The 25,439-nt window shown below is 38.8% G+C and overlaps 1 protein-coding gene across 2 annotated transcripts; it reads left to right on the forward strand.

Moving 5' to 3' along the window:
* On the forward strand, window positions 1-24,241 carry mitfa (melanocyte inducing transcription factor a). 2 transcript variants are annotated; one of them, XM_037099636.1, is made up of 10 exons: window positions 1-54; window positions 4,691-4,937; window positions 18,812-19,024; window positions 19,123-19,218; window positions 19,353-19,461; window positions 19,930-20,013; window positions 20,393-20,449; window positions 20,830-20,905; window positions 21,110-21,257; window positions 21,957-24,241. In XM_037099636.1, the coding sequence occupies exons 1-10, from the start codon at window positions 41-43 to the stop codon at window positions 22,359-22,361; spliced, it is 1,449 nt and encodes a 482-aa protein (XP_036955531.1). In that variant the 5' UTR covers window positions 1-40; the 3' UTR covers window positions 22,362-24,241. The 2 variants fall into 2 exon arrangements, with proteins under 2 accessions (XP_036955531.1, XP_036955532.1); XM_037099637.1 differs by lacking the exon at window positions 19,930-20,013.
* Window positions 24,242-25,439: the final 1,198 nt, after the last annotated feature.

Consider the following 25,439-nt stretch of genomic DNA (forward strand, 5'->3'; position numbering starts at 1 on the left):
GCAGCAGCAGCAAGTGGAGACCCTTGGATCACTGACGAACATGAAAATAAAAAGGTAAGAAACCTCATTTTCAGGTGTTTTTGTGCGTTTTGAGCATTCACCCTTCCATGATTGGTGCTCTTGAGCAACTGGACCAGCAACTGTGTCGTGCTTAAGCTCTTAACAATTCCACAATTGGCAACATATCAGCAGTGTGACCTGGCTACACATGCGTGCTAATCACATTCTGTGGCCGACTGTAGAGAATCTGCTAGGAGACAAGGGAGGTCATCGTAAATTTTTCAGTGGGACTGATGTGGCTGGAGACACATTTATGCTTGTGTGTGATGTATTAACTCACTAAAACACAGTGTTTCAGCAGGGATATGGCATGACTGACACTGGCTGTGCTGTTTGGTCAGGAAGATTTCAGTGGATGCAACAAATCCAATGTGCTCTGCCTCTTCTGCCAGAGGACGCATGAGCAGTAAAACAGCCAACAGTCCTTAGTCTGAGTCATGTGTAAGTGCAGCTAATTGATTACACCCCAATTATTCAATTGGATAATAATTTGGATAAATATTTTTAATCCTAAGCGACAAAGACATTTCTTAATCCAGATGTGATGAACAAACTAACCATAGCGGTTACGCAGAGAGCTTGACTCACCACTTTATTCATCGCAGCTTACCCTTTCTTTGCATACTTGGGCTGAGACAAGAGTGTCTTCACACACATATTTGCGTTCTGTGAACAATATTTATATGATACTAACGCAAACTGTGTTTTTAACATCCTCAAGCCTCCTGAGATGTTCCTGTCAATAAACACTCTTATTTTGGCTGCTTCAAGCTTGTAGACATGTTCAGAAACGTAATGAAGTAACTAGAAGTGTGCACTAAGTGTGGATATATATATAGAGGATACTCTCGTAAATATCATCCACTGTAGTCATACCATGAACAAAATCACGATCCTAAACCACAGCATTGTAAAACTGATGTAACTTGTAACAATAATGTGAAAACCACTAATAAAGCCAACATGTTAAAGTTAACCTATCTGGGTTTTGGGTTCCCTCTTAGTTTGTGCAACATGCAAAGTGAAGCAACAATGCATACAAATCTTGCAAGACTAATACAGTTACGTAATAGCACTGACCCAAGACAACATGGATGTGATTATTATGAGAATTCAGATTGCAGATATTTCATGAGGAAGACAACAATCAGATGAAAAGGATTCCAGTCTAAGTGAGCTAAATAATCGTTCTAGGATCAGATCACTTTATTTATGAATAGATTAATAGCGATAAACTATAGCCTAACCACTGTGCTTAAGCCTGCTAATACAGCTGTTAATGAACATCAGTCAAACTGAAAATGTAAGAGTACAATAATTCATGTCTGAGCTTCAAATTTCAGGGATAGGGAATATAAAAGTCCAGCTCCTTTTTTTTAAACCTTGCCTTTCTGACAACATGGTTGAACGGGCCGGGTCTATATCATGCAGTGATATTTGATTACGGCAGACGGTATGAAATCATCTCTTGTGTTTTTAACTGGCTCACAATAAATTGATGCATATAAAGTTTTTCCGATTTAGAAGTAAGTTTCACAGTAGCACCTCGAACAATAATTAACCCACTTACTCACTAACTACTGTCAGTCATGCATATGACAATTGGGGCTGAAAATTTAACTTTAGCCTGTACTGACCTCCTCATGTGTCATAAGCCGTAACCAGTGCTACGAGGTCAGCTGGACATGCACTTTTAATGTTTCCTTTAAAAAGGGATTATTACCCATTGTTAACACATGGCCACGAGCCAGCACCAGCCTTATTTTGAAAAAGAAAATAAAGTAATGCATTATTGTCTTTCACAGTATGCCGATTGTCTCACAGATAGGTTTGATATTTTGAAAGTTTAGAGTTATAATAAACTTCGACAATATATTTCCTAATAAATGTGACACTGCAACATTAATGGTTCAGTTTGTAAGAAAGTTGATTGTTAACCCACAATACATACATTAATATTATTATGATTAATTGGTGTGATAACAATCCTGTATTTTCCCATCATCATCAAATCTGTAAGCCCTGTTTGTGTTCAAAGCAAAGGTCACACGCTATACAGTTAAATAGGGTCATTTAAAGCAACAGTATCTAGAAACTGGCATTTTGTGCGATTTGGCGCCCCCCGCAGTTTTCGAGTGCAACAACACTGTTGTGAATACAAACCTCAGGTCTGCAACAGTTTGTCAGACGTAATGTACGTGCTAAATACAAACTAGCACAACAGTGATACACACAATGCAGTGCAACAATTGTATAAATAACACTGTGATTCTTTCCTCTCACTGAAGTTTCATAGTGCAGAAACAAGTGATGGGGGGGGGGAGAGACCATTCATCCTGTTACAAAACACTGCACACTGTTACATAATGTTGCTCTAAAAAGGTGCATCCATAACTGTAAACAGTGAGCATGTAAAGCCAATATCACTGAAACACAAGACTTAACAAAAACACTGTTGACTTCTGCTCTTTATTCCAACACAGTGATGACTTAATCTATAGTCAGTGCATAAAAACCTTTATTTCATTTATTTTAATGTAAAAGTTATTTCCTCCTGGCCAAAAGAAAACAAGTTCACATGAACAGTCTGAGTTGGCAGTTAGAGCGGTTGGACAAACACTGAATATTACTGCGGAACTTCTCAGAATACTACTGCTCGGATCACTTCGACACAGCTGATCACACTTTTCCCTCAGGGGCTGGGATTTCATACAATTTACGTCGGTTAAGTCCAGCTAGTCAACAACATCCTAAAGGTACTGTCACAACCTTTCTCTGAAGAGTAAAGATATTCTCAGATTGAAAAGAAGATCATTGAGTTTCTCCACTAGTCTTGAAGCGCTGCCATTGACCGGGGCTGGATTTGACATGCCAGCCTAATTAGTGCGATTATCACAGGCTGAGAGGACTTGAGGTGGTTTTATCAAAAGGATCACTTTCCCAGGGAATGCCTCATCCTGACAGCGTGTGCACTGCCGGATCCATTTCGGTTTGGGATGTGCAGCTGCTGTCCGCTCAAATACGCTGCAGAAGGGTGAACTCGAAGCGGACAGGAGGAGGGAAGTGGGAGAACAGCGCTGAGTTCTTGCTCAGTGTTTTACTGCACATGAGCACGACTGTAAAGAAATTAAATGCATTGTGTTTTGCAAAGGGCCGAGGTTCTGCCTCAGGCCTCACAACAGACTAATTATTGGAGGTCTGGTGGCACACATCTTACTCCCTAAATTATTCTCTGATCAGGAGTTTGGAGGATAAACCAAATTTAGAGCTAATAATCTTACCAAACAGATTTGACTACCAATGGTGGGCTAACGAACAGAATTAACAATTGTTGTAATGCCTCAGTTCAGCCAGGGATTTGCCTTTCCCTTCTAATCACAGAAGGGTAATTTGGATTTGAGACAACCTCATAAAGATTTAAAGCTGCTCTGATCAATATGTATATATGCAGCAATCCATCAAAAGACTGTGAATTTGCAGTTCCCCTCAGCTTTATGGTACAAATCTGTATTAGGGTCATTGTAGGCCTGACGAAAAGTCCTGGGGAGGGGGTTAAAGGAGCTATATGTAGCAATTTTATTTTATATCACTCGAAGACATTGGTTACTTACTTCTGAACGGATTGGTAAACCGCTGCTAAGGCTGTGTTTTTACGTGTTGACTTATACAGGCAGCTAACTGTACAAAGACACTGACAGTGATAATAAGTTAAGTAAGTTTTTTGTAAAAGGGAAGAAAGACTTAAGGGAGGGACTGCGCATTTCCTTGTTCTTTACAATAGATTTCTGTTGATATTCTATTTGGATTATGAACTACAAAAGAATTAAAAAAAAATGTTTAAAAGTCACATTTATAAGGAAAAACTCACCTATTTTTTTTCTCTTAAATGTACACATTTGATGAACATTTCTTTAATTTAATATCAGCCTCCTCCCTCAGCTCAGTATTTTTTTGACCTTATTATATTGTACATTTTAGAGCTTTGTCCTTTGCTTTAATTTCAAAATTTGCCACAGTGAAATTTTAAAACACAGCAGCCAGCTGTTCCTCATTGGAAGAGCTGAGAGAAACCCACTGTACCAGGGCCGTCCAGCATCCTATGGCATTCAGCTCCTAGCTGGAGTTAGCTGACAAACAAAGTGGATCATTTAGCAGCTAGCAAACCTACATTCTTTGACACAAACATCACTCCGAATTAATATTTCTCCGCTTGTAAGCCATATGAACTCTCCCACTAACTAAAAAGTTAATGCAGCTTTAAAGAGACATGAGATACATTTTTTCCTACAGAGTATATTTTTTGCATTCATATAGAGCTGGGCAGTTCATTTAACTAAAATATACCAGACAGCACTGTTGGTGTTTAGCACCCCTCTTTCATATTGCATAAGCTGCCTGAAACATAAATGCATCTTTCACAGGACAATAACATATTCTCCGTAAAGGAATCTCTGGCTTCCCTCTCACTCAATCATCATATTGTACTCCACTACAATACCTCACATTGCTCACTGACTCAGGATGGCTCAGAAAAATGCCACTGACTGCGCATATGCACACAATGTTTTTTAGCCTGCTCTGTGTAACTACTCCCTCCTCTCTTTGCCCTTGGGTGGGCTGGGGTCCTCAGTGCTCCCCCGGTCCTGCCTGGCCTCTACAAGCGCCTCCAGAGTTCCCACCCTCCATCAGCCGTGACGTCACAGGTCCCGCTCCGAGAGCAGCCGGTGCTTGCCCATCGCCAGGGTCAAGTGTGCAGGGAAGACCGGGGAGAGACAAGGGACCTTCTGCACCACGACACCCAACACACCTTCAGCATCCATGTCACGCCTCCACACGATTGGCCTGCTGTGAGCCAGCCGTCCATGGATGTTCTCAAGGTAAGCCCACCAACCTACTGGTCTACCTGTATGAGCGGCGGCCATGATGTGGATTGTAACAATGCTCCGTAGGGCAACATGGTGATGGATACGCTCATTTTTACTACTTTCCATTTCTTGAAATAGCAAATGTAACGTGATTATGGACTTTGGCTCCAGGAATTCTTGCGTCTGTGTCAGCTCCTGAGACACTGTGTTAAGTCCATGGGGAGGATTATCTCTTGACAGAATTCCTGTTTCCAGACATTTGGCATTCAACACATTTAATCCTATTTGCTCCACTACACTGACATATTTTCATTCATTTCATTCCGGGTATGACCAAATGGACCATGAAAATGCAAGAATATAAAGATGAGAAAAGGATTTTTGGAGGAGAACGAACCCTGCACATGTCCTGGACATGGTTTAAAAACTCTAAGATATCAGTATTAGATAATTAAGCTCTAAGTGTCTTGGCTACATATAATCTTTAATCTTTGTTTAGACTGTCTTGTATCAGGACCAGGACAAAGCATTTAACTTTGCCAAAGGCGCAAGAAGTAACCTCAACTGTCAGACACGATACATTACCAGCTACATTTGGTTTAGTGATTTTCTGTGCTACAAGTAAAAAAAAAAATCTGCTAGTTATCACAGATATGTACGTGATGTCATTAAGTCCAATATGCAGTACAGGTGTGATGTTTCTGCCATCGAGTGGTGGAGACTTTCTTTTAAGGCTGTGAATGATATCAGCTGTTGACTTGTGTGAAGAAGGATTGATGTATGTGTGTGTTTACTGATGGAAGAGCAAAGTGATCCTGTCTTGGCATGATGATCAAATCCACAAACCGTACAATTCTATAGAGAAAAGTCCAGACAACGATCCCAGTTTCCTGGGCAAACTCGCTCTGACAGTTTGAACCTAACCTTTCTGTGGATTATCAAAGACCCCCCCCAAATCTATGCAGGCGAGGCAAAATTAGCTTAGAAGTACCAGGCAGAGCTGCTGAACCATGAAAGTGAAAACATAAAGCTCAGATGAGGTTGTCCAAAAGGGGAGGGGGACCCTTAATTAGCCAGGTTACCTTTAACCCCTGTGAGAATGAAGTGAAAAACCTGTTCAAGGATCAAGACAAAGTCAGACAGAGTCACGAATAAATACTCTTAATTAGTATGAAGCTCGAGCTCTCTTAAGATATATGATGAACTGGCAAACTACAAGATAATATAATTATATTTACATTATCTATATATCTATATCTATTTCTATCTATCTATCTATCTATCTATCTATCTATCTATCTATCTATCTATCTATCTATCTATATATATATATATATATATATATATATATATATATATATATATATATATATATATATATATATATATATATATGTATATATTAATAAACACATTTGTTTAATTAATACATAGACAAAATAAGCAAAATAACTGTCAGGATAATATCTCAATCAGAAAGGCCACCCAGCATGTGCTGTTTGCTTTGTGCTAACTGGGTTAGCATGGCTCACGTGCTGTGTGCTTTGTGCTACTTTGTCAGCAGACAACAGACTGTCACCGGCACTGCAGCTTATATGTTCTTTGGATCAAGCTGTGTGCTTAGTGTGACTGAGGTGGCAGGCTGCTGAACAACAGGCTCGGTGGCTGTGTACTGTGCAGCAAATTGTTGTCATCTAGACCCTTAATTCTAACTCATTAAGATGAGTGTCTGGTCCATCTCCAATCTGCCACAGACAGTGGCAGCTCTGGTCTCTAGACTGTATGTGTATACTTCCACTGGTATGTTGGAAGACAGACAGGCTGCCTTTCAATTCTTTTCATATGAAATGAGATGATGGGATGGGCTCATAAGTCCCCAACAGCCACAGATGCTGGAGGTTTTCTTTGACTTGTCAGAACATTTGATTTTTTGAATTACAAGATTTAGCACAAATATGACAAGAAATACTTCCAGAAAACCTTACCTCCCTTCAACCCCACCTTTCTGATGCAAATGTGTTAGTCCTGCACATTGTCTGTCAACACATAAAAGTGTTACATCTGCCCATAGCGTGTCAGTTAAAAACAACCACTGCAACCTCTGCACATTATGTTTCAATGATGTTTAATAGAAATACTACTGGTTGCAGTGTTTTCTTTCAAACCAGAAAACATTCATTAGCCATTTAAAAAAAGGCAACTTTGTTATCAGTACACATTTCAAATATCACATGCTTTGCAATAATTGGTAATATAATATTTAAATGTCAAAATAACCACTAGCTAAAATGTCTCATTACTCAAAATCATATAGAGCTTGTCAGTGCTTGAATTTGTAATACTGACAAGAGGTCTAACATCTGCATCATATAGATAGAAAGGCTCATTAAAATACTTAACGTCAAGTACTCTAATAATAAGAAGATGAATGTCTCACCCTCGGGTGTGCCATGAATATCGTACCAAATGAGAACTAACCATTCTGTTGTGTTTTTACTGGCTGTACATATTGAGTCCTGTATGTGGCCATTTAAGGTCAGTGAATGCGTAACATAAATGATTCTATTCATCACGAAATCTTTATCTAGGGGTTACATTAGTTCCCCCAGTATAATAACAGCTTTCTTCAGATAATAGGGTTGGCATTGCAGACAGTAGATTTTCTTCCAAAATGGGCCACCAACTTAATTTATTTGTTGATCCTGATGTTTATTAGGGAGAGTTTTATATCTCATTCACCATAGCTGAGAGAGAGGTCCAAACAAACAAAGCATTCTTTTGGATAGTCCATAAAGCGGTGCTTCTGAATCAGATGGCCAAACAACTTCTTTGCACAATACTGGTCTTTCCTATCAATGAAATCTCTCATTTACCAGGGTTAAACTGGGAAGGGGCTCCACATTTGAAAGGCAGTTTGCCCGACAGCATTTTCGGTGGATCACAAATTGATAACACTGTCTCATTGTTTCTGTCATCCATATCACCATAGTCTAAACCAGCAATAATTTGATAAAGTAACTCCAACGCAAAAAAAAGTGTTTCTTCGTAAATGAAGTTGCATCATATCCACACGTGAATTTACTGTTACATTAACATCGCACTGTTTCAACCTGAGTTTCAATCAGTGTGTTTACATGACTGAAGAAAACCTGGGTTTTTTTTAGCTTCTCCTCGCTCTTCGAATGGCATCTTTCTCGAATGCCGAGGCAGCTGGTGACATAAAGAGGTCAGGCAGAGGTGGCTCTCTCACCGGCAAGTATACGCAGTCAATTGCAGTTGTCTGATTGAGTAGCATACCTTGGGAGTCGTAGTAAACGTGATTCATGTCGGGACTCTGGAACATCCTTAATTGACTCTCGCCAGACCCAGGTAAGTTGTCATGAACTCTCTTAATCAATATAATGTCGACAAAAATACAAGCATAACAAGTCTTGCTGTGCTGCAACTGTTGTCCTTGGAATTGAGTTGTACAGCGACCCTCTTAGATGCTATCAGGGCTGTTATAGAACAATGACTGTGGTAGAGAGAAAAAGAACCCTGAATGAGACCTAAATAGGGAAAATATTAATTTAACTGTTCAAAACTGGTATAAAAGATAATTTATTGTATCCATTTGATATTAATGACAATGTTGTGCTCATAGAGATTAATTTACCTTTATTTGAATATCGCTTCCAAAATGTTGCTTTCAGAAAACAAAAAGCGAGCTGATGTCCAATGTGAAAAAAAGTCCAAAATCCAAGTAACAGAAATCAGGAAATGGAAAGTCCAAGGGAAAAAAAAACTAAAAAGAAATACAAAAGTGTGGACAAAACCAGAGGACTAGAGAACAGGCGCAGGGGTCGTTTGGTTGGAAAACACGACCAACCTGAGGTCGACAACAGACGGACCAACAGAGAGTGAGGGAACACCACAGGCTCAAATACAAACTAAACTGACGAGGGGACGTGGAGCAGGTGGTGAGACACTGGCAACAGGGCAGGGCTAACAAGACTGAGGTGACACAGGAGGGAAATGGAACACTAGGAACACAGGTGAGCAAGAAGTGGAGAGTGAAAACAAGTGACACAAGAAAAAATAACTAACCAAAAACCAAACCTGTGACACAAACCTACAGTGTGCTCCATGCTCAACAGTTAACAGAAGGCAGACACAGGTAGTGGCTGGTTGGTGAACTTCGCAGAGCTTGCACGGGTTACAAACAGAGCTAAAATGAGAGTGAATACTTGACTTACATTCACCAGGTGGCAAGAAACAAGACGTTATTGGAATGGCATTATTATTATGAATAGGCCCACAAAACTGCCAGAATAAATGTAGGCAGCAGTGTTGTCTAAAAACAGTGAAGAGATCGTGTTAAAATGGTGATTCGCTCAAAGTGAAAGTCACCCATATACACAGTACTGGAGTAAAAGTCTTAAAAATAACTTGAATATCAAAAGTAATGGTCAATAATTGTAAATTATACATTTAACTACGTGTGTATATAATTTGACCTGTGTTATCATCCAAAATTAAACTTTTGATGTTCATGTTTTATGCTTTTTTTTTTTTTCTCCAGGTCTTTTTTTCCCATGTCACCTTTGTACGTTAATGAAGTAAAGTGCATATCTGCTCCATTCAACACTCAAATAAGGATGGATTAACTGTACAGCACATTACAGTGGATTCAGGCGCCTTCACAGCTTGTTCCTGCAGACAGGTTAAAGTGGGAGTGAAGATAAATCGACTTTTAAAGCAAAGTTTAAAAAGCGAAGTGTGCTGTCCTCGACTTCGGGTGCTTGTCCCTCCAGAAGCTTCGGGCTCTGCCTACTGCTCCCCCTTCACGCAGCTCCACCAGCTGGCTGCAGATTAATGGGGACGCTCGTTAATAACATGTTGTAACATGTTCATCAGTAACAGTAACAGTTAATGTGGTGCCAACACGGAATAATGAAATAATTTTGACTTAATTAAAATGGTTAAAATGTAAGTATGAAACAGCATTTACACTGAAGACATTTTATTCTAGCTGACAGACACAGACCAAACACATACATGCTCTTATCATCTTTTTGAGCTTTGTTTTGCTGGCTAGAATAAATTATCATAAAATAAACTAAACAAATATACAAATAGGCACAGTCTGGATTGCAGCATGCTATCAAAACTAATAGATGATCATTTGTGACGTTACTGCCTCTTAGACTATTACAGTGAGCTAATGTTACTCACAGTCTGGTTCACCAAATTGAACTTTTTAATAAATAAATGTATCATTTATTGTCCCTGAAACAGCAGCCTCTTCACCTGCAGGCCCAGCAGACGTCTCACAGCTGAAATGAACTTTTGTGGCTTAATTACCCAGGCTGAAACAATATTACCCTCCATTTTAGTTGTACTTTTGCAGATATTTTGGTGAAAGTAAAGCAAATGTTCTGTTATCAATAATGCAGTACTTTACACAGACAGTAACACTTCAAAGTTGCTTATTACCTTGATTTTAAAGTACCTAGGATTATGGAATAGATTACATTTTGGAAAGACTTTGCCCAACACGGACTTATAACTGAAAAGCTTCCACCTTTGACTATTGCAGCGACAGTATACCACAGTTGACTGACAATGATTCTATAGCTTCGTGTGTGATAATCTGTGGTAACTAGTGTCTTGTTTCTGTGTTTTTTATTTGTGTTTCATATATATTTACACACAGTATTTCAGATGAGCCCACCTTTTTTGTTTTCAAGCAAGTCCTCTGTCTCTTTAGATTGGAATCGAAGACAGTTGCAGAGTATTTGATGGCCCAGAAGAGTCTTGACTTTTAAAAATCATCAGATTCAACTCCACGTGCAGACCTCCATGGTTTACACTGACCTTTTCTTCAATCTCCAGGCAAAATGAGCGGAATAATGCTACATCTTTGTGCTCTTTCATTCTGAGGTCTTAAACTTCGCCAAAGCCGAGTTAAGAGAGCCTTTTGTTCATTAAACTCATCAGAGTATACCTAGAGCTCTGTTCTGATTTTCTAGTAGCCAGTACATTCTTAGAGATAAGTTTTTTTTTCAAAGCAGGACGTGTCTGAACAAGTCCCAATAAATAATTTTCCAGCAGCCTGTTTTTCGAATGTAAAATGTGTGTGTTGTATTTTCTGGTACTGCAGTCCATGATGCTGGACTGTGTGATCTTTCCAAGATACTGCTTCTCCTTGAGAACAGGCGGTATCTTATTTCAACCTTTTAACTGTTTCACTCTGTAGTAGCTTATCATATTGCATATCCCCTAACCATGAATGAGAATGAGGCTCTGTGTGTTTATGTGGCTGCTAAATTAAGCTCCACTTGTTGGTTACTTAAGCAAGTGCATGTTCCTGATCGCATACAGACTGGACAATGTGCCTCATTCTTGGAGGAGGATGTTAGATTCTAGCTAATGTCACCCTGCAGCCACAGGGTAAGGAGAAGAGAAGACATCTCTTTGTCTCAAGCCCCTCCTCTTGATGAAGTGGCCTGTCTCTGCTGTAGTTGTTATTTTCTCGATAGAACTGTTACTAAGGGCATTCGGCAAGAGAGCAAATCTACTTCCTCAAGGCAATGGCGGAACTCAAGTAGGCCCTCTCAAAATCCCTCTCAGCCTCGGTGTCACGTGTTGTTATCCAGCTCATTGATCTTCTAATTCCTCCTGTCTTAACACTACCCCTTCACCTGCCACACTTCTTTTTGGATTCACTGACAAAACGCAAGCACCGGCAAGTGCTTGAAGTAAATTCACCCCTAGGTCATCCTACATCGTCTGTCTCTTACCCACCGAAGCACATTCTGTAACACCAACCTTGCTGATAACGAAGGACAACAAAAATAGAGAACGTCTCCGGTGAGACAAGTAAGGCCAGCAAGGTCATCAACAGTCCCCCCAGCTCTCGTCATTGAATTTTGAATGTTAATCTGTCTGCAAGTTAAACATCAAGAGTGCACTCGCACTGATGTGCAAGAGCAGAATTAGAACTGAGTGCACAAATATGAGCGGAACAGATGATACTAACACGCAAAACAAATTGTGTAACTTTGAGCCAGCAAAATGGAATCGTCACTCCTAAAGACTAGAGCTGCTTGTTCTCACAGTCTGGAGCCTGAACACAAATTCGAACTGAGAGCATCGCTTGTTCAAACTAACTTGGAAGTGAAGATTCATCCTGTTAGACCCTGCTTAGGGTTAGAGAGAGAGAAAAAAAAAATTACTCAAAAAGTAATTTTCAGAGTCGTAGTAGTTTCAACCATGTTAGCTTTGGATTATAGCATACTATTATCCCATTCTCCTAAAAAAAAAAAAAAATAGCTCAATAAAGCCTGTACAGGTCCCAAATTGATTTTAAGGAACGTTATCTGTTCCTTAATGTGGATCTCAATAATTTTGCATTTTCTGTGCTTAGCTCAAACGCGAGCAGTGGCTGGAAATGTCTGCTTTCAAAAGCTGTAGTTTTGCAGGCAAACACACCACCCTCTTCTGCCTCTACCCCGGCCTGTCAGCGCTACCTAACGTGCCCGGGACACTGGTGCTGCTACAACCAGTTGTTATTTCATGTCTAATATAATATAAAATAGAAAAATTATTCAGTATAGCATTCTGGCAGGAAGTGTTTTCCATAAATGCCTGAATCAAAATAAATACAGCAAATGAAGCACAGTAACACAGAGGCTCAGTAAATCATTTGATCACTTCTGTGTTGATTCACTGAAGCAAAAATAGCTTTGAAAGGGACATTTTATTTAAGAACCAGCCTTAGTTTTTACAATTATATTATTTTCAGTGTTTCTAATACTCAATTGTAAAATCTGTGAATAATGAATGCCACGCAAATTACATACTGATGAAAATATGTCCTCAGGGTTGCTTTCATCTGAACACAGTTGCCAGCCTCATGTGTCCTCCACTTACATGAGAAGAACTAATAGCTTCAATGACTAGCTCATGTGTTGTAATACTACTGACTTTTGGCTGATTTACACAGCAGTATTGTTAACGCTTTTCAACATGGGAAGTCTGTTTTGCGTAACAGCAACAATATGCTCTACAAATGATATGTCTTGTGTTTTTATCTGATGTCTGGGCTGGAGTGGAGTAAATGGGAGCAGCTACAGCAGAACTAATAACAAGGACAAAAAAAACGTGCTGCTGCTCTGTGGAATAAAATAAACACTGTTGCTGTTGCTGTCTGCTCTGACATAGTTGCAGATGAGTGGAAAAAAAAGTCCACTCAGCGATCTTTTACATTTTCCTGCTCCAGTGAGCATTTGTAATTTCTCTTAAGGCTGATAATGGCATGAGGTGCTGTAAATGGCATCATTCATTGGCATGAATTTTAAATAAACCAAAACAAGCAAGCACTTTATTTCATTTCAAGTATGATTCAAGTATTGCTGAAGTTTTAGATGTTTTAGATGTTTTTTTTGTCTGTATTTTTGTAATGAAGACTGACATTGCATGTGGAGCTTACCGCTGTGTATGCACAGGCCATTTTGTGCTTGGAAACTGCCTTGATTGTAGTACAACTGACCCTAGTAGTTCTCATTTAATGTAAAAAAGAAGTGCAGGGTAGTGAATCCTAACTAGGGGGCTTTTCTTTCAATTCCAAGACATTATTCATAAAACAATATTGTAACAATATCTACTCTGGTGTTACAAGATGAAATATTCAGCATTTTCAGTCTTTGTTGTATATTTTGTTGAGATGTGAACTTTCATGATCCCAAATGAACGAAGTTAAATACCAGAGAAATTCGTAATTTTATTCAAGGTAATGGTGTGATTCATTTGGTCGCCTGTTGCCATACATTCCAGGTAAATGCTAGGTGATACAACTAGAGAGTCACATTTGCTAGATTTTCATGGTCATGGTGGCTGCTTAACAGTAAAGACGACAACTCCCATGATCTCATAGGGCGTCATGACATCATCAAACTACGTATTGTGTTTTCATTGTTTTGACTGAGAGACGCCCTAGTGCCGGAAGCTGCACACATGTATGTATATACAGTATATCAACCACAGTGAACATAGTAGACTATAAGGGAATTTCAATCATTTTATCAATATACATTTTTGACAGTTAACAAGACAAGGAGCATATTAAATTGTTGATTAATAAATATGGCTTAGTTATACGGTCTTATCAGTCTCTCATCTATCAATGCAACACTGAGCACTTGTTTACTGATTGTTTTTGATGTGATATTAAAAAGTCTCAGTAGTCAGTAGCTCTACTGTAACCATCCCTTTAAACTTCAAGATGCAGTAAATGTTTAGGATCCCTTTTCCACTGAATGCCCCCAAGTGTGACTTGTTTCCAAGGAAGTAAGCAACAGAGCTGAGCCGGTAGCACGATCTGAATGGATCTGTTTCTTTTCAGGGGTCAAGGAGTGACGACTTTATCTCAAAATGTTACTGCTCCTCAAGGCATGAGTCTAAGACATGGACCCATGTGCTCTCCTTGAGAAGGTAATAAACCTCACAAAGAGTCTATAAATAAAGTGAGAGCTTGGCTTGTTGTAGGGATAAATGAAATACATCCCTTGTTAGTAGTTCCTCCAAAACCCAAAGGTTTGGCTAAAGGAAAAGGCCACATTGCGGAGGGGAGACAAAGAAACACTCACTGTGAGTTTACAAAGAATGCTTTCTCTTTTTTATCATTTAAGGCTATGTCCAGCCAGGGGGCACTTACCCTGTGTTTGTTCACCTCTGCAGCTCTAGTGAGTTTCCAGTAGTCCAGACAAAGACGCGATGCTTTGTTTCCCAGCAGCGTTACACGAGTTGCAGCGGCAGACGTCTGCAAAGACTGATCTCACGATTGGTAGTGCTTCATCACACGTGAGCATGCAGACGAGCAGCCTAATTCCTTTGATACATGTTCAATACTGGGAATAATTCACTTTCATCATGAATAAGGAATCATGAAATCAGCTTTCAGTGCAATTCTTTCACTTTAATTTGCTCTGTGTGTTATGCCTGTAACGGTGTGTTCCCATCGTCATCTACAGTGGCAAAATAGAAGTTGAAGTGGTGTAAATAATCAGTGTTTTATTTCTTTTGAAGCAAAGCACTGTATGCACCTGTGTTTGTGTGCATCAAAAAATGTCCGCACCGCGTCAGCATACTCAAGTGTTAAAACCATCAACCGTTGTTTATTCAAGGAAAACCGACTGAGCATTAAGCTCTTTTACAGCAATGCCCTGAACTCACATTCACACATTCATGAATAAATTAGAGCCCATAATTGGAGAGAGTCTAGCATGACATTGATTTCATGAGTATTCATTACAGCTGGAGATGCAAATGAGTGTGTTGGTGGCAAGGAAACATATGCATAACTTGCAACAAACGTGGCATTATGAACAAAATAAACATTTGGAGTAATCACAACTAGACAGTTATCTTTTCTCCATGCATGTCCTCAAATAGGTGAGTTCCATTTTCAAATCAAACATTTGGGATTCTTTGAAGATGGTGTCAAGTAAAACTAATTTTTTTCACTCACAGCATAAGTACAAGGAACTTAGATGATGTTGAAATTAGTTGCTATATAGTGAAGAAAGTGCCAGAAGTTGACCCATTTCCTTCTTTCAGCAGCAGATGTCGTTCACAATGTTTTGTCTTTGACCAAGACATTTTATGGTTGAGCTTAGTTTACTCTTTCATTCCCATATCATTCCAATTTGTTTGGGGGATGTCTCGATAAACCGTTTAACTGGCTAGTAGCACAGGAATGGTAGAGAAGGAAACATTTATCAATACTAACATGCAATGAGTGCTAACAATGGCCAGGTTTGTTGTTTATGTTCATGTCACATTATTTATTTGTTTATTTTTGTTTATGATGTATAAGTGAGAAATCAAGTCGTTGGGTATGTTTAGCTTAACCTAACTTAAACACTCCAGCAGCTACAGACTCATTCAGAGGCTAACCAAACTAGCACGAAGGCAACATGCTTAACATTACAGCAGGGAGCAGTTACTGTTGGGCAGGTAGCCTTTTCAGTTTGAAGGAGGTTGATGTTTTAAGTTGAATACCTACAAAATGTAACTTGTTTTTATTTAATTGTTTGTTTTTCTAAGTGCAAGCTTACATTTATTGTTAAGGCATTCTATATCATGTTTTGGCAATGTAAACGTCTGTGTTCTGTATAAATAAAGACCCACTGAACTGAATTGAATGCGCTGAAACATGCCACTACCACCATCATAAATTTTGAATTTACCCTTGTGTGATCTTGGGTGTCATACTAAAAAAAGGTTAACTAGATGTAAGCAGACACCGGAAGCCATTCAGAAAAGTAGTTCAACAATTGTACTGCCAGATATGATGAACGTATTCTTAAATGCACTCTTAATAAGATGATATAATGACTTAGTGTGACAGTGTAGTTTGAGAGGGTGTATGTTTCAAAGAACTTAACAGATTCATGGGCTGGTCTGTCCGGATAAATCCTGGCAACAGAAAAGTAATTTCCTGCTTCATTCTTCTTTGGGGCCTTAAGCTCCTACCAAAGAAACCCAATAATAACTTACAGGGATCTTTTCTAATTTTTGCCCCTTGATTCTGAACTTCTTGTGCTGACTCTTGGAGACAGACACATATGTGGAAACACTGCCAAGGAAGAATCTTCTATACACACCACATCCATGACTTCTTATTCTTATACATGCAATATTGCCTTGCCTGTTCACGTTACTAGCGAGTGCTTATGTTTAGTTGTCTTTGCCTAATACAGGTAACTTTACATTTTACCTTTTGACTTATTTATTCTGCTATATGTTGATGAAGGTTTTCAGTCATACAGGTCATGGTAATTCTGAGTGCTGTATCGTAGGCAACCGGACTTGTTTCAGTTTCTTGACAACGTTTTACCTCTCATCCAAGAGGCTCCTTCACTTTGAACGCTCTGGAGGGGAGTTGCAGGGGTTTAAACTGTGTGAGGGAGTGTCCTTACAAAGTCGTTAAGGACACGTGTGAGCTCTGAGTTTCAGAGTTGTTGGTCAAACTGGCCTTCATGTGGGTTGCTAAGGCAAGGTCATCCCAGGTGTAAATGGTTGTTAAGCTGTCTGGTGAGGGAACTCAGAACAGCATTGTAGGTGGATGACATGCAGTGTCCTAAACCACCTCCTCTGTTCAAAGATGGTTGTTCCAGTTTGACGTAGATGGACTCTTTTACGTATTATGCTATATATTATACTCTTCTAAGAAGAGTCACAATCCTGCCCTGTTTCCAACAGTTCTGTAGTCTGAACTCTACAGTTCACCTCTGGCCACAACATTTTTTTTAAAGTCAATCATCACACCCTCCAGGCCTCCTGCAGTGCGCCATTGACTGCATGGCGCCATGATCAACTGATTCACAAAACTAAAGGCTATGGAAAACCTCCCTTTCACTGCTACTGTGTTAATATCCGTTTTGATATTTAATGATTTTCAATGCAAAAATCGCTGACCTAGACTGGACAACAGTTTATTTGGACAGACAAGTTCCATACATTCCTTAGAAAAGAGTTGAGTCATTTTCCCTAAAATCAAGCTCCTCACCCTTTACCCTGCAAATGTGACTGCATGACAATTGGCAGTTAAATGTAATTAACCTCTAAAAATCCTTTAAAAAGTGTAGCGTTGGTAAACACACCACACATTTGGGTTTTCATATGTCTAGTTTGTAGTGAAACAGTGGTGTCAATTGTGTTCCCGGTGCTCAGAACAAATAATGTTTTATATTAGATGAGCAGAACTAAAGATTAAACGTTAGATGGCCTTAAGCAAGCTTGAGTTCGCAGACTACTGGCCAGCCAGTAAAAAGGCTTCTTTGTGAGCTTGAAGTGGTGACGTCAAATGGACCCTTTAAAGACATAAATTCATAGTTAAACTGGAACAACACAGCTGTTGGAGGATGAGTCTCAGTGTCCTCCTCCATTTATTAACTTGCATAACTAATGAGCTTCAAGCTGTGGATATATTAAGAAGGACTAGTGAGTGCTCTCAGTTTTGCACGCGCTAGCTCACAGTCCACAGTGTTGGCTAGCAAGATAAAGGGATTACAAACTGAATGTAATTCATTTTAATCAATTACGACTCGAATAACATGTTGGAGATGCTTGAATACAGCCACTATCAGGTGAGATGGACTGATTTGTTTTTCTTTAACATGAATGCAAAAGACAAAAATGCAGCGACTGAAATGGAGACTTAAGTTGGGGCTAATATTTCATTTCCTTTTGTGGTTGAATAGCATTTCATTGTGACAGAATGTCTGTGAAAGACTGTGTCATTATCCCACTTACAGTTTACTCTTGCTAAACACAAGTCAGATCCGTTGGGCTTTCGGAGAAAAGGCAGTAGCGTAGAAAAGGGAATGAACTGTCTCTAAAATGCTGCATGAACTTAAATTTATCATTACGGATCATGTGATGCAACTTCACTGCTTCACACTGTCCCTTTCTGTGGACATGTCAGGAGTCGGCCATGCAGCGAATGATGCTGTCCAAATAATCTGTGCTGCGCATCTGAGATCAGACCTTTGTTTTCTTTTACATTTCAAAAAAATAACTGTAAATTTAAAATATTAAAAAATAACTGTAATATTAGGAGAAAGAGATGTGTTCAAATGCAAGACTTCAATGCCTACTTTTAAAATGGTGTTTTCAGTTCTATTGGCAGGCATAATACAATAGAGGTTTGTAATTTAACTGCAACTCTACCGTACGACTTGATTCCATTTGATTTCCTTGAAAACCAAACTCATGATTTAGACTTAAAATGGAATTATCAAACACAAAAATGTTTACTAAGCTGCAATACAAAATGCAATAGAAGAAAAAAAAATCTAAATCCAAGGTTCTAATGTGTTTACTATGTCTTGGCCATGAAGGTGCCATCCCACCTGGAGAATCCCACCAAGTACCACATCCAGCAGGCTCAGAGGCAGCAGGTGAGGCAGTACCTGTCCACCACCCTGGGTGGTAAAGCCGGCAGCCAGTGCCCCAGCCAGCCCCCCGAGCACGGCATGCCACCCGGTCCCGGCAGCAGCGCCCCCAACAGTCCCATGGCCCTGCTCACCCTCAGCTCCAACTGTGAGAAAGAGGTACGCCTGCTCATTGCCAAACACGGTCACATTACATTCAGATAACAAGATTGTACACACTGCAATTATTGAATCAAATGTGGGTTTGTGTTTTCTAGATGGATGATGTCATTGATGATATTATTAGCTTGGAGTCAAGTTACAATGACGATGTTCTCGGACTTATGGAACCGGGACTCCAAATGAACAACCAGGTACTTTTTCAAGTTAACCCAACCTTTTAAAGGATGCAATGTATTAAAATTATTCCTGCGAAAGGGTAGTTTATAAATAATTATTTAGATACAAGGCACTTTCGTTTGAATGACATTTCTTTAATACCGTGTAGCTCCCTGTGTCTGGTAACCTTCTCGACGTGTATGGCAACCAAGGACTTCCTCTCCCAAGCCTTGCCATCAGCAACTCCTGCCCAACCACCATTAAGAGGGAATACACAGGTAAAACATAACAATCACTGAAACATCTCTCACACAGCATCAGTGCTTATTCTTTGTACTGTTGATTCTCTGTACTGTACATTATCATTTGGGTCGAAATCGTGGACAATGTGATTGCTGCAAATTCAAACCGTGAAATCATTTGACAGTCAATTGAGCACACTCCACTGACCAATGAGTGGCTCTAAGCACAGTCTCTTTGCAAACTTTACCTCATCTGTTCAAAGTGACTGGAACACACACTGAGAAAAGTTTCTAATTTCTAATTGTCTAAGATCTCATACAGTATTTGGGCAATTATGGAGTAAACCATTTTGTTTTTATGATTAGAACCTTGCAATGGAGAAAACTGACACACCTCTGTGTGAGAAGGTGTAAGCACGACTATAGGTCAGTGTCAATATTGTGTGCAATTTGGAAATGCATGAGATACCATTAAGTCAATCGTTTGCCAAATAATTACTCCAGCTCCAGGCATGAAGCAAGTACTGGACAAGCCTGGATCCTGTGGCCAGTATGAAAACTATCAAAGGCCAGAGGGCTTTCCAGTAGGTAAGCAAAGTGAAAATGACACAAGTGGAAAAGATGATGTTTTGTTAACTGTAAAAGCTGTTTTCAGTCCGATTTTCAGAAACTGCACATAAAGCATTTTGTGTATGACTAAATCGCACACAATATGAGAGAAGTGTAATTGTAAAAAATCAGCTTTATTTCCTGCTGTGATTCACATGATAATAATAATGATTTATTATTGGCTGCGACTTTCCGGCATAACACGGTAAATTAAAATGTGTCAGTAGTTACAGATGACCGTTATGTGAACCGCTAACATGTAATTCCATTCATTTCACACGCTTAGTACCTTATTACCCATTAAATGAAAAGATTACTCTTTCTTAAACAGGCACTCATGTTTCTCTTTGCCCCACAGAAGCAGAAGTTCGTGCTCTTGCAAAGGAAAGACAGAAGAAGGACAACCACAACTTAAGTGAGTCGATCAAAATAGAATTATAGTTTCCTTTTCAGTGTAATTCTGTGTGTTTCTATGCAATATCAAAACAGCCTTGATGCCTGAGATAACTTTCATTGAAATACAATTTGTTACTGTTTTGAAATATGTATTAATATGTTATTGTTTTTTTTATTTCAATTTTATTTCCAATTTTCATGCATTTCAGGTTTTTCCAGTTTCCCTGTATTTCCAGTTTTCAATGAATTAAAAAAAACAAAAAACAAAGCAGGAATATAAAGAATGTGAATCAAATTGTTTTATCTGTGGAAAAACTGGAAAAGTGAAAAATGTATGTTAATTAAACCTTAAAAGACTACTTCTGTACTAACGGTACACGCTATATGTCAATATTTTAGTCGAACGAAGACGGCGATTCAACATTAACGATCGCATCAAGGAGCTGGGAACGCTGATACCCAAGTCAAATGATCCGTAAGTGTTTTTTTGTATACATCTTAATTATAAATGCATGTCTCAGTTTATTCATTAACTCTCATGGCCTCCCCTTCACATGCTTCAGTGTCCTTAAAGCGTCGTGACTTATTTGTTTAGCGGGGCCATAAAGGAGTTCTGTGCTGTTCCGGTCAGCTGGTCAGCTGACTCTGACTGTAAACCTTTGTCTCCTGTATACCCCAGAGACATGCGCTGGAATAAGGGCACCATTCTGAAAGCATCAGTGGACTATATCAGGAGGCTACAGAGGGACCAGCAGAGAGCCAAGGAGCTTGAGTGCAGGCAGAGGAAGCTGGAGCATGCCAACCGCCATCTGATGCTCCGTATACAGGTAAACCATTGATCTTTGGTGGAGCAAGCCACCAAATAGTACAATAAGCAGAGCCTTACTGAGTACTTCACTCCTGCAAACAGTATTTCCACAGGGTATTTCATTCCTCTATTTTTCCACCAGAGGCTAGAATTAGCAATTGTCCTTCTAATGTTATAAAGTGCATTGCTTGTAATATATAATTTATTGGACAGGTCACCATGAAATTTTAGATAATCCATGTTTCCCAGATGATGAATCCTACTGATTTGATGATCCCTTTTTGGTGATCTTTTTTCTAATGTAAGTGGTTTTGAGGGAAACGTCATAGTAACTATTGGATTGACTGACACAAATTTTGGTACATTCATGTCCCAGGATGAATTATAATAACTTTGGTGACCCTTTGATGTTTGCTTTAAGGTCACCGTTAGGTCAAAATTTCTAATTATTTCACACTTTGGCTCACAGTGCAAAACGAACTACACTCCCATTAGTCTCATCTTAGCGTTGTGTTCAGTGACCCGCTGGAGGATCATTGCATTGTCTCACAGCAGCCTACTGAGTTTGATTCCCTGCTGGGGAAGAGTCTTTCTGTGTGGCGTTTACATGTTCTCTGTGTGTTTGCGTGGGTTTCTTCAGGGTGTTCTGGCTGCTCCCATCCTCAGGGACGGGTTTCACTACATTGTGCTCGGTCTGATTGCATTCTTCTTTGTCTAGGAGTTGGAGATCCAGGCCCGTGCTCATGGTCTTACAGTGGTGTCAACCCCATCTGTCTGCACATCAGATCTGATGGCGCGAGCCATCAAACAGGAGCCCGTTCTCGGCGACTGCCCCTCAGATCTCTACCAGCATAACTCGACTCCTGACATGTCCCCTCCCACCACACTGGACCTGAACAACGGCACCATCACCTTCGACCAGATGCCTGTGGACAGCGGGGACCCGGGCCTATATGGAAACTCCAGGACCTGTCAAATGAAGGAACTGGTAAGGGACAACATCCTGGCGCCAATTTCCCCAAGTGATCCCCTGCTGTCCTCAATGTCTCCAGAAGGTTCCAACAATGTCAGCAGCCACCACAGTTCCTGCTCGAGTATGGAGGAGAAGGAGCAAGGCTGTTAGCACTGTCCAATGCCAGGGCCCATACTGACACTTTCTATCTCAAGCATCCTGGTCGGGGAGAGTGACTCCAAATTTTTTTCGTATACGTTGCCCATATAATGCCGTTCAAGCACTATTTGTTAATGTTATTGTGACATTTCAGTTCCTTGATTGAGCACAATAGTTTGTGTTTAAGGTGGACAGTTCAGAATCTCTTGGCAATCATATACAAAGTGAGCTGTCTTTACAGAATGGTCAGATCTGCACACTGTAAAACTTCATTAAGAAATTTAGTGGAATCAACTTTTCTTTTCCAATTAACTTAAATATACAAGTTTTGGTTTTTTTGAAGTTGATTAAATATAATATAATATATATATTTTTTATTTTCAGACCACTTCTGAAATCATAAACATGAGTTATTTTAACTCTTTTGATTTGAAATGCTGACTTCATTCAGCTCACACAAATAAGTTAAATAAGAATGAAAGAAAATTGATCAGCATAGTGGCTGACTTCCCAGCATGCATTGCCTGAGAGGTGAAACTCTCCAGAAACCCTTCTTTTTTTATATATTTTGAGGAAACATATCATGGAAACTTGTTGTGCGTCTTTAATACATTTCAAGATTAATCATGGTTGAAAACATGGTTGTTGTTTTTTTTACAATAAAGAAAAAAAATCTAACCATGATAACCATGAGGTTAATACTAAATTCAGCCCATCACACTTTTACATATCTGACCAAGCCACTGCTGGTAGAGTTGCTTGACATGTAATGTCCCTATACTGATCCTGCAACAGTTGACTCCAAAAAGGAGCTACTGCAGCTGCACTCAGCAGTGAAATCTTCAAAAGTAGCAAGGTATCAAATGTATTGTCAGTGTCACTGTCAGTCACTGATTCAACTTAATATCTTAAATTATCTGAAGATGTGTTTTCAATTTCAGGTTACTTTAAATTGTGTTTCAGAAAAAAAGAAAACTTAAAAGATTTTAAACATTATTCATGAAATATTCAACCTAAATGAAGTTAACTCTTATATTTAAGGTGGCAGTTGAACTCAGACTTTTAAATTGAAACAGCACAAAATTATTTACAGTGTAATAGTTAGATGTCAGACGTAATGTAGGCGCTAACTACAACCAAAACTCATTGCGTCATAACAACGTTACGTGTTGAATCGTGCAGAAACAAGAGACTGAGTCACCATTCACAACGCACTGTACCATCAACATGATTTTGAAGCCGTACTTTTAAGGTGAAAAAGTTACATAATGTTGCTTTAAATATTAAAGGATCAAATGTTGGATATTATTGGATATTTGTAACGTTTTTAAAACATATTTAAAACCATATGATTTTTTTTTCACCCTGTGTTTTGAATGTATTCTGAAGAAATCAAGCATTGGCCAGATGAGAAGTACTGTCATTATGAATTTTAGTTAATATGTTATTATTATTGTTTATTTATTTTGTTTTTTCTTTGTCCACCGAGATCTTAATTTCTTCTGAGATTTATACCGTACCAGTAGTTCAGAGAGAGGTTTCGGATTTGGATGGATGGATGGATGGATGGATAAAGTCAGACGTCACAGCTTTAACTTAATTAGTACTTTACCGATATAAGGTAATTGTATCCCATATTGTCACCGCTACTTGTGATGTGTACTACAGTGTTTTATAAAAAGTGGGTCAGGTACACACAATCAACTGATGGCAAGAGCACTGCATATATTATACCTGGTCTTGTGGCCAAAACGTATTAGATTACTTTTGCCCAAAAAGTATCAATTGCTTCGTAGGCATTGATCAACCATAAATTTTATCTTTATCTGACTAGTACGCTGGGGGGGAATCGTCTCTTTTTTATGTCTGTGTAGAACATACATTTTTGTTAATGTTCGTCATCTCTTACAAGTATTTTACAAAAAAAAAAAAAAAAAAAAACACTTTGATGCTGATATATTGTATATAGTGTATTTTGTAAATAAATAAAGAAAACGAAATTTTGTTGTTGGGTGCTGTTTTGTGGTGTAAAAACTACAAAAGATCCGCTGATATATTTTGCCATAATTATTTACGGCTAATGTCCTTAACATCTCATATAATACAGTCTTCATAATCAGACGCTGATGTTAGTTTCAGCTTTAGCGTTTAATTACTTATCCTTCAGCCAGAGAGAGTGAAACAGAAGGCTTTAGTTATAAGGTTTGAATAACTTTTCTACATAGGATTCAGTGGTTTCCACTCACCTCCATGTGAGGAATCAGCCTACATAGACTTGCCACCTGTGTGGATATGCATGTTTCAGTGCGTGCTAGGACAGGCTCCAGCTGCCCCTTAGCAAAAAGTAGTATACCTGAAGTTCATTTTATTAAGTATGCTTGAGTATAAGTATAGCAAGTATACTATAGACCATGTACTTGTAGCATACTAGAAAGTATACTAATGTAATACTTCTTCAGACTAAATTGGAACATTTAAGTTTATAAAAGTATACTTTAAGTATACTTTATAAGGTCATTTTAAATTTACAGAAGTACACTTTCAAGTATACAACACGTACACGTATCTATATACTACTATTGTACTAAATATATACTTGTAGTCCACATTTTATTAACATGTAAGTTTATAACAGGGTTAATACCTCAAAGCAAATGTGTGTAGTGAAAAACATCTTCATTCTGCTAAATTAAATGTAAGCACAAGTCAGTGACTTCATCTTAATAAGTACTTACATCATTTAAGTATAAGCCAAGTATACTTCACTATACTTTTCTCAAGTATATAAAATATAGTATATAAAAAGTACACTTCAAGTATACTGCCTCAGTTTTAGTATAAAATAAGTATACTTGTAGTACACTTGAATAAACTACTTTTTGCTAAGGGGCTTCCTAAGGTACAGGGAATGAATGGATGGTATAGAGTATGATTACTATAGAAAGCTAATGTAAATATCAGCTACAGATCATACTCCAACATACATTAATGACTGGTGTACTAACTAATTTTTGTGATAACTACTGAAATATAAGAGGTTAGATACTGTAGTCACACCAGAATGGTCCATGACTTTTCCCTGAATCTTTC

This window comes from Acanthopagrus latus, chromosome 6 (assembly GCF_904848185.1).
Source record: "Acanthopagrus latus isolate v.2019 chromosome 6, fAcaLat1.1, whole genome shotgun sequence".
Classification (NCBI taxonomy): Eukaryota; Metazoa; Chordata; class Actinopteri; order Spariformes; family Sparidae; genus Acanthopagrus; species Acanthopagrus latus.